Genomic DNA, 10591 nt, shown 5'->3' with positions numbered 1-10591 from the left:
ACAGCATATGGGCTAAGATACCCACGAGGTGGTAAGCTATTTGTTTCGTGTTAATAAGCTGAACCAATTGAGCTTTTAAAGCATGGTCTGTTAGAGCTTGAATGTTTAGAACACACAATATTTGTTTGTCTTAGTTTAAACGCATTGCTTATGAATAGCTACATTACACGAACGTACCATTCATTAAAAAAACTACATAGGGATATGTCTAGGTTTAGGGTTGAACCCAGGGTTGTGCACATGAAGCTAGGTTTAGGGTTGAACCCAGGGTTGTGCACATGAAGCTAGGATTAGGGTTTGATATGTTACCAATAATAGCATTAAATACCGCGACAAAAAAAACAATTTTATTTGATAATTGATATTTACATCCACTTCTAAAATGTTTAGCCAATATTTAACCAAATACATAATCTCATCCAATACACATAAACAAGTTAGAGAAGTGCATACAGTACAGACATAAGGAAGTGTCACAAAAAAGGCAAAAACAAATCATACAGAAAGCACATTGCATTTTGACAAAATTGCCGGGTATGAAGGAGAGTTCTAAATATAAAATATATACTTTTCTGTTCTGGCCTTTTGCAGGAAAATCAGTCCTGCTGGTGGAAAATTGCATTTCTTGGAATTTCTAAATGAGAGGGAGGGTAAGAACATGAGAGGCAGGGTAGTTTAACACAGCAGTGAGGTAGTATACAAGCTTTTAAGGAGACTCGACTAGAAAAGAGGAACCTGGAAAGTGAAGAAAGCAAACAGAGAGAATAGAAATTTGACTTCTTAGAGTTTAGCAGACAGACTAGATAATAAAAGTGAATAGAGGCCATAAAGATAATATAGTTAGCAGCATGGAATTTACAACAGCAACGCAACTCTTAAGTGACTGAGTTCAGTAAACATCAGAGAGAATCATGCGAAAAATACAAATATGTGCAAAGCAAAAATATAACACCACCAGCCTAATACATTTGAACCTATAGAGATCCTATTCTTAGATTGCACCTCCATCACCTGGTCGTGTCATGCCATTGTTATGAGCATTCTCAAACCGCCCTCTTGAGATTAAACGCATTCATTCTGAACGTAGGGAAATGACTGCTTCATCTAAATTACAATGACGTTGCAAATATTTAGTAGGACACAACTATGCCATCATTGTCACTTCATAAAATGTACTTTAGACAGAGGGTAATGTTGTCATTAGCTCGCAAAGTTTGTTGAAAATAGCTAGCAATGCTAAACCTAGCTAGCTAAAATCCGGTGATCTCCACTCAATCTTAGCTTTCTAGCTAACGTTATTCTGCAAGGTCATCTGATGACATCAAAATGATGACAAAAGGTTTTCCTACTAATTAATTGCCTCATTTTGAAATGTAATTGTATTTCCAAGCCATTGTAATGCACTTGATGATATCTTCCTCAGCGCTCATTGATAATGCACAGAGTAGAATGCTCAGTCGGCACCAGTTCTAAAACAAATGTTCAAACCAATATTGTGATGAAACATAGGTGCAACCCATAAATTAAATTACTAGTATTCTAATGTATAATTCTCTATTTGAACCATTCTCATGTTTGTTTGTTTTAAGGATCATGCTCTCTTTACCCTCTCATCAAGTTCTCAGTTGTCACCATCTCAAAAACCGAGATACTGTCATCATTGAGTTACCCTTTGAGGTTGGAAAGCAAAGTCTTTGTGATAAGGCAATCTGCACAGTCCTTTACCATAGGCCTCATCATTCAAGGCTGTTTCTGGAAATGGCTTATAGTTGCTTCCCTCGGCTCGGCGATGGGCCGGCTGCTCATCTCACAGTCATTTTGTCGTACATTGTCCTCATTCATTTGTGACACTTCTGTGGACCCCGCCTGGAACCCAGGCACTGTGTTGGCTACATGTACCACGTGCACTTTGTTCCTGCCGTTCTTACTGAGAATGCAGCTGAACACCTTCTTGAAACCTTTGCGAAAGTGCTTGGACACCAAGGCGTACACAATGGGGTTGAGGCAGGAGTTGGCGTAGGCCATGCAGTGAGAGAGGATCCTGAATGCGTATGTGGTCTGGTTGAAGGGGAAGTCTCCGTACAGATAGCATAGGATCACCACATGATAGGGCAGCCAGCATAAGCAGAAGAGCACTGTGACGATGATGATCATTTTGGTGACTTTGCGCTTAGCCCTCTTGGACTCTGACATCCCATCCAGAGGGTCCACAGCAGTCCACAGGTACTTGATGGTTCTGGTGTAGGACAGGCTCACGATGAGCACAGGGATCACGTAACCAAACACAAAGGTGCAAGTATCCAGCACCTTGCGGTTGTACTCCTCCCAACCTGGAACACAAACGTTACTGTTGGCGTAGTCTATGAGGTCGTAGTAGCTCAAATACGGCCCTGCGAAGATCAATGATAGTCCCCAGATGACTACCATGGCAACCACGGCATTACAGGGCGTTCTCAACTCTCTAGAGCGAAGAGGGTAGCGAATGGCCAGATACCTAGACCAAACAGAAAGACTTAGTTACATATTGTATTAAAACATAATGCCATGAATCAATATACACTGAGTGTACAAAACATGAAGTAACACCTTTCTAATATTGAGTTTTACCCCACCCACCATTTTGCCCTCAGAATAACCTACATTCTTCGGGACACGGACTCTACAAGGTTTCAAATGAGTTCCAAAGGGATGCTGGCCCATGTTGACTCCAATCCTCCCCACAGTTGTGCCAAGTTGACTGGATGTCCTTTAGGTGGTGGACCATTCTTGTTACACATGGGAAACTCATGGTCATGAAAAACCCAGAAGCATTGCAGATCTTGACACAAACCGGTGGACCTGGCACCTACCGCCATATCCCATTCAAAGACACTTAAATCTTTTGTCTTGCCCATTCACCCTCTGAATGGCACACACACAATCCACGTCTCAATTGTGTCTAGGCTTAAAATCCTTCTTTAACCTGCCTCCTCCCCTACATCTACACTGATTGAAGTGGATTTAACAAGTGACTTCAATATAGGAGATCATAGCTTCCACTTGGATTCGCCTGGGCAGTCTCTGTCATGGAAAGAGCAGGTGTTCCTAATGTTTTGTACACTCATTGTATGTTGTTTGCTTTATATGTGTAATTGCAAGTCAACTGGGATTTCATTACACTCCACCTTCTAAATGGAATTAATTGTTTTTACTGTTGTGTTGCTTGCACAAAGACATACAAATATTATGAGCGCTTGCTTCTGGGGGTTAATAGACAAGAGGCACATTGGTACTGCAAATGGACCTAATGAACGGGCAAACAGTGTGTGTGTATATTGCTCATCCCAAGCTGGCAGTGAAATAATTGCTGCTGGGTATTCTAGGTCTCAGCTGAAGCCTGAGTGGATGCTCATTTTTCACATAGAGGACATCTATCAAATGAATGTTCCCCTACAAAAGGTAAACAACACCAGGGTTTCTGCTCCCTTATTTAATGTAAGAAAAAAAAGACCAGCTATTTTCACTAGTCTGAGCATAGCGAGGGCCCTGCAGAATCAACAGCATCCATTTATGCAGGAAAGAAGAATATGTCCATTTCATGTAGGGATATCACACATTAGTGGTATTTTACTGTATTCAATCACAGATTCAGCCTCGATTTCAGGTCAAGACCTACTCTTTAATTTCCACATTTTAATGCAGATAAAATGCCCTTCCCTTGATCACATGAATAGTGGGTTTCAATTAACGTGACCAACAGGGTTGCCAAAAAAGAAATGCCTGAACAGCATTCTCCCTATCTCCCTGTGAAAATGTTAAGGTTGTTTTGTAATAATGACCAATGGATGACAACAGTATAGGTTACTGCCGTGTGCTTTGCTAAATGAGCGGTACATGAGCGTCCATCCTCTTCTGTAGAGAGAGTATTGGGCGCTTGTATAGAGAGGAAGTGTGCTGGACTTTAATGAGGTGAGGGAAATAGTGACCTTGGCAATAGAACTCTACTATAATTGGCATTGACCTTTAGAGCTGCAGCACAGGTTAGGTCTCTGTGCTTTCGGTTAGAACTCAACCGAATATAAATGACAAAATATTTCACAAATGAAGTATATTCCTATCAGCTCCTCGTTATGAGCCATAAAGAAGTAGTTAACCCCTAAAGGATAATTAAGATCTTCCTTATGGAATTTGTATGCATGTAGAAAAATGTGTATAGAGTATTTCAATGGTTTGAATTTAAAAAAATGTTAAATGAGACATTAGCCAACAAGAGCTACAGTGTACATACCTGTCAACCGAGACGGCGGCCAGCGTGAAGCTGCTGGCGTACATGGTGAGGTTGATGAAGAAGTGGACCACCTTGCACATGAAGGAGCCGAACACCCAGCCCTCCAGGGAGTAAATGGTGGCTTGGAAAGGCACGCAGAAGATGATGAAGAAGAAGTCGGCCACGCTGAGGTTGAGGATGAACAGGTTGGTGGTGTTGTATCCCACCTGGCCGCTGCGGAGGAGGACGGCCAGGACCAGACTGTTCCCAATGGTCCCCAGCAGGAATATGAGCGAGAACACAACGGGCACGATCACACTGGTGGGATTCAGCTGGTAGCTGTCCGATGTGTTCCAGTGCCCTGCTGTTTTGCTGAAGTCTTCCAGATCTGACATTTTGAGAGTATTTTAGAAGTTCTGGAAGAGAATGAGAGAAGTACACGATGTGGTTAATGCTGTTGAATTATGACTGCAATGGGGCTACAGGGACTTTAGGGAACACAATACTGATCATTTATGAACGTATATATTCACAAATGTTTTAAAACCAGTTCATTCAAATGTTCAAACCACGAGGATAGGGAGGAAAGTTCGTTAAATATTTCTCATAACACATCAATTTCTATTATCTCATTTCTATTATCTCATGTCCTGAATCCCACATTGCGCAAATTTGAGCAACTATTTCCTTTTGAATGTTTTATTTGACAAGAATGGTGGATTGTGTTCCAACTGTGAGGATAAAAAAAAAGACAACCATGTATGTTCATAACAGGGAGCCGATGCATGCTCAGACTACACAAGGGACCTGTCCACTCCGCTTGTGTCTTTTCTATAGCCTTCCCACCCAAAGTGACCTGGTTATCCTCTTGCATTCATCCTCATAGCATGAAGATGCACACATCCATTGGCTGCTAAGCCATACCAGCAGCAAGGTCTATTAAAAATTGAGTAGGGAGAGATGCTGATATATTCAAGTCATCATTTAAGCTTTGATTATTTGAATCAGCCATGTAGTGCGAGGGCAAAAAAAAAAAACGAGTTTGGGAAACAAGTTTTACATACTGATGAAATCAGCATATCAGATCACATGTGATTACAGTAGGCCTTGCCAGCACAATGGCTTTGGAGTGTGCCTCAATAACGTTTCAACGATGCCCACGTCTTAATGGAAATGGTTTAAATGACATGACACACATACACAATCACTAATAGTATTAAAATGCAGATTCAGATGAAACCATGAAAGATGATGCAGAAGTTGATTTGTTAGTATAAGAGTGATTACATTGTACTGTATGGAAGCTTAAGGTAGGCCTATACAGTAGAGGCTTGTTTGAGTCTACAGTGCTGCAGTCATTATCTTATTTGTGAACTAAACTAGAAATAAACATACATACTGTACTTCCTAACACCATACAGATAGTAAATCAGTCTATATATGAGGACCATGCCTACTGACATCATTGGACCATTCTCACTCTATTTTTCCTGTTCAATGTTCATGTTGGACCAACGATGAGTGTTGGTAAATTGGCACTTGCTGTAAGTGCCACTCTGGACAAAGTATGGCTCATCCTCCAAAATACAGCAGAAGCTGCTCGTGCAATCCACCATTTCACTCACTGTAATTCATATTTATATTTTTGCTACGCTATGTCACTATCGGGATCTATCATGAAAGGAGTAAAACGTTGATGGGGTTGTAGATTTGACAGTTATTGTGTAGGGTTCGGTTAAGCTAGTTTGCTCACCCTCCACTGAGGTCCAAAACCTACTTGTTATCAGAGATTTGTTATCAGTTATACCATTACACCACAGGAAGAATAGGTTACAATAAATCTGTTGGCTTGGATTGTACTTGTCTAGCATCAAGTTGACAGCTCTTAGAAAACACACATTTCTCAAAGCAGAGCTGTACCGCCATACACCTCCACCTCATAGATCTCCATCAGCCTACGCCAGACCCATCACTCCTCATAACCAAACTGGACCTGATCCAGCACAGGACTGACTGATCTCTACCGTACCGTGAACATGACAAGTCAGATGTCAAGACGACAGCTGCTGTAACCAACTTTAAATCGCCATGACAGAGAGTATTGTTTCAGCCAACTAATTGGCTAGGGATCCTATTAGGTTTGTGACATGACTGCTAAGTCGGTTGCTAAGCTGACATCTGCTGTCATGATTGGTCTGATGCGACATTATTGTTATTACAGTTTGGCACATTTGTGACAGAGGATTCAAGTCCCACGTTAAAATAACGACAACTGTAAAGGCTCTGTAGCGCATTCATATTGTCTTAAAACAAACGACTTGGATTCTTCCCAAATTGTTCATAAGTCCTACTATATCAAGGGTGATATGAAAGTACATCTGGTGATTTGTCCGTGTGCAGCATCTTGCCTTTCCCACCCTTTAAATTGCATGCCATTGGCTTGATCTCTGTGGGTTCATTTCGGGACCATGAAAGCCTTAAAAAATAATATTTTGTCAAATCACTGTCAAATTATTATTACATCAAATCAAATCAAATGTATTTATATAGCCCATCGTACATCAGCTGATATCTCAAAGTGCTGTAGAGAAACCCAGCCTAAAACCCCAAACAGCAAGCAATGCAGGTGTAGAAGCACGGTGGCTAGGAAAAACTACATCAGCTGAAAGTCAGGTATTTGACGTAGCCTAGCGGTTAGCACGTTGGGGCCAGTAACCGAAAGGTTGCTGGTCAGAACCTGAGTCGACAAGGTGAAAAATCTGTCGATGTACTACTATGGTTGACTCTTCTTACATATTTCTCATATTGGCCTTGGAGCAGTACTATAGCATACAGGAAACCCCTTTTAAAATGTCTCATTCACTGAATGCTTTCTGGCTGATAGGAATGGGAAACAGTCTCTCTCTAAACACTGTCTTTCTACCACCTATTAAATCTCTTACAGACTCCATATTAAATCTAATTGGAATATCTGGGAGATGACAATTACAGTGGCAAACACTGACTCAACCTGGGAACACAAACACAAAGAAGCAAACATAGTGGAACGAGCACATCCAAACACATCACAAACATACCTCAAATCTTCCATAATCAAATACAAAAAAATGAGGAATTTTACATCACATTCTACTTTTCTGTTGCTGTGGTACCACAACAACATGTACAGTATTGTGCCCTTTTAATCCAAATGAGGCTTTTGGAGAACAGGATCAAATTGAATATACCCAATAATGAAAACATAGATTTTCCTAACACAACATCACATTTGTAATCACAGTAGGCTGCTTTGCCCACTTTCCTCACACATTGCCAATATGTGACCTTGAATAATAATGAAAAAGCAAACTGTCAACATACCTCTGTGGCTAATGGCCGATTACCAAAAGAGGAGGAGCGGTTATGTGACATACACCAAATGATTTAAAATAAACTCTGAGGTATCCTCAATGGAGTTGTATGAGACAATAAGTAAGTAGTTCTGGTATTTAAATCAATGCTCTCTAGCCTACCACTTTAGCTTTACCGCTACTGTCTATATTCCATTTCCAAGAGGCGTCTCATCACTCCTGTTGTCAAGAGTCAGAGCCCAGACTCTGCTCCTCAGCAAGCCAAACTCCCAGGGGGAAACAATCTTCACAGCCATGTCATTTGAGCTGGCTGACAGGAAGAGCAGCATGACAGCCATGTCATTTGAGCTGGCTGACAGGAAGAGCAGCATGACAGCCATGTCATTTGAGCTGGCTGACAGGAAGAGCAGCAGGACAGCCATGTCATTTGAGCTGGCTGACAGGAAGAGCAGCATGACAGCCATGTCATTTGAGCTGGCTGACAGGAAGAGCAGCATGACAGCCAGCCTGAGAGGCAGGCAGAGAGGACAAGCTAGAAGAGCTATCGAGCTAATCCCTTACCGTGTGTGAACCAACAGTTGGAGAGGATGCAGAATTTGCCTCTCGTCTTGAGTCATGATGATGGTTTTTGTGGAATTACAGGAGTGTTGGACAATTGGAGGAGGGTAAATGACAGGATATAAAATAAACATACGATTTTCTGCTTTTCCTTGTCACGGATGTGCAATTGCAGCAGACGACCACACCGAGTTCCACTCAGCTAAAAACAAGAAGAAGCAGCTCCAGTGGACACGTGATCATCAACACTGGACAATTGAGGAGTGGAAATACATTGCTTGGAACATGACAGCAAGTCCAGTTTACTTGAGTGGCCTTCTCAGTCCCCAGAGCTCAACTCTATAGGGCATCTTTGGGAAGAGATGGAATGGGCTGTTCGCAGCATGAGTATACTGCTGGCCCATCTGCAGAAACTGCGTGATGCCATCGCATCAGCATGGACCAACATCCCTGTGGAGCTTTTCTGACACCTTGTAGAATTCCCCATAGAATTCAGGCTGTTCTGGAGGCAAGGGGGTCCGACCCGGTACCAGATGGGTGTACCTAATAAACTGTCCGGTGAGTGTAGATCAGTGGAATAAATATGTTTATAATGAACAAATGTAATTAAACAAAATGAAGGTGAAGACACAGACAACATGTAACCAAACTTCTGAAGCACATTCTCATTGTAACAGTAAGAGTAGTTCATTTCCATCTAGCATCCCACATTCCAGTGGTCGGCTGCTATGCACCTCCTCACAACAGAATATGGTACATGGTAAATGCATTTGAAACCTTTAGAAGAATTGCTTTATAAATATTTGAAGGCGTTTGTGTATGAATGTAGACACATCATGCAAATTAGAAGATGTATATTTTTACTTACCAGGATTACTGGCAAACTATATATCCGTTGTTCAAATGTCCTGTTTATGTTTGTTGTGTCCTGCTACCCTCAACAGAAAAACAATGCTGCTCATGCTAATATCTGCTCCATAGTCTGTGCTCTCTCTCTTCTCCCTCTCCTCCGTTGCACATTGATATTCTGCCTGGATATCTCGCTCTCTCTCTCTCTCTCTCTCTCTCTCTCTCTCTCTCTCTCTCTCTCTCTCTCTCTCTCTCTCTCTCTCTCTCTCTCTCTCTCTCTCTCTCTCTCTCTCCCTCCCTCCCTCCCTCCCTCCCTCCCTCCCTCCCTCTCTCTCTCTCTCTCTCTCAGTTCAACCCTTCCCTTTCCCCCTCTCACAAAGGCTCCTCCTCCACATTTAATTGAATGTTCACACTTCACTGCAGAAGGGGTGCATTGTGTTTTACACACTGCCGTCCGTACTGGAGCAAGGCTTAACAACCACTGTTTATTATCAGCTAGTGGGATAAAGGAATAACCTCAAGCAATATTGTCAATCAGTCAAGCCCCTGCTGGACCCAGACTACGGCACTACGGCTGGAACTCATCAGCTATTAATGTGGTGCAAAGTTTTCCATAAATGCATCATTATGGCAACTTTGACTGGTAGCTTATTGTGAACAGTAGGAAAATACAGTTCTCTTGGATTGTTCTCACTAATGTGTTGGGGGTGCTTGTCTTTAGGGGCTTTGAACCCGTGAACTCAGAAAAGGATGATATATGAATTGTTTGGTTGTGGGATCAAGTTGCAACGTTAGGGAATATGGCTTATGCTTTATGCTTTTCTAAACGTAACCCTTTTGGATGACTATATACAGCAGCTTGATGAAGTTAGCCCCTATTGAAACGAGGTCTCTCATCCACATATATTACATTTCAATGTATTGGTCAAATCGATTTGTGTTGTGTGTGCTTTCGTCAACACGTGTATGCGTGTCTGTCTGCCCTGTGAGTGTTTACATCTAGGGTGACATGATATTGATATTCATCCGTACGGGCTCTCTTGATCTAAATCATCCATACCGTTAGCCTTAGATGTATACATCTGTTTGTAGAGTTCAGTCTCCAATCTTCCTAACATTTTGCTCTGTTTACACTTCCAACATTTTGAAAACATAATTACTTCCACCTTGTAGCCTGCGAGAAACACTCACAACCAGCTCGTAATTACACACAGTTGGCTTGGTGTGTGTTATTATGTATTACAAAAATAGTGTTATAGTTTTCTTTGTAATGATGACAACAGCACATTAAGCACATCTAAGTGGGAAATGATTCAGCTGAACAGGAATTAAAGCTTGACCTCCCAAAGCAGCCTCTTAACCAGTTGAGAAGGAGGCTTAATGCTCTTGCTTACAAATACTGTGAATTATGCATATTTGATCATACCCCATGCTCAAGAGTTGCTTTAAAGGTCCAATGTAGCCATTTACATTATATTTCAATATTAAATCATTTCTGGGTAACCATTAAGTACCTTACTGTGATTGTTTTCAATTAAAATTGTCAACAACAACAAAAAACATACATAGTTTCATAGCAAAGATTAGC

General features: G+C 41.5%; 1 protein-coding gene across 1 annotated transcript; it reads right to left on the bottom strand.

The window, feature by feature from the left end:
* Positions 1 to 325: 325 nt before the first annotated feature.
* LOC124016287 (galanin receptor 2b) lies at positions 326 to 9160 on the bottom strand. The gene is made up of 3 exons (XM_046331835.1): positions 9023 to 9160; positions 4268 to 4662; positions 326 to 2494 (listed from the first exon to the last, which is right to left on the bottom strand). The coding sequence occupies exons 2-3, from the start codon at positions 4639 to 4641 to the stop codon at positions 1741 to 1743; spliced, it is 1128 nt and encodes a 375-aa protein (XP_046187791.1). The 5' UTR covers positions 4642 to 4662; positions 9023 to 9160; the 3' UTR covers positions 326 to 1740.
* Between the last annotated feature and the right edge of the window lie 1431 nt (positions 9161 to 10591).

Source organism: Oncorhynchus gorbuscha, linkage group LG26, assembly GCF_021184085.1.
Source record: "Oncorhynchus gorbuscha isolate QuinsamMale2020 ecotype Even-year linkage group LG26, OgorEven_v1.0, whole genome shotgun sequence".
Taxonomy (NCBI): domain Eukaryota; kingdom Metazoa; phylum Chordata; class Actinopteri; order Salmoniformes; family Salmonidae; genus Oncorhynchus; species Oncorhynchus gorbuscha.
This window is presented reverse-complemented; position numbering and strand designations above follow the sequence as displayed.

Bases quoted from the DNA above. Each gene is read 5' to 3' on its own strand.
- LOC124016287 (XM_046331835.1), bottom strand. From the start codon at position 4,641: ATGTCAGATCTGGAAGACTTCAGCAAAACAGCAGGGCACTGGAACACA. The intron at 2,495-4,267 runs GTATGTACACTG...TGTTTGGTCTAG, and splicing joins GCCGCCGTCTCGGTTGACAG to GTATCTGGCCATTCGCTACC.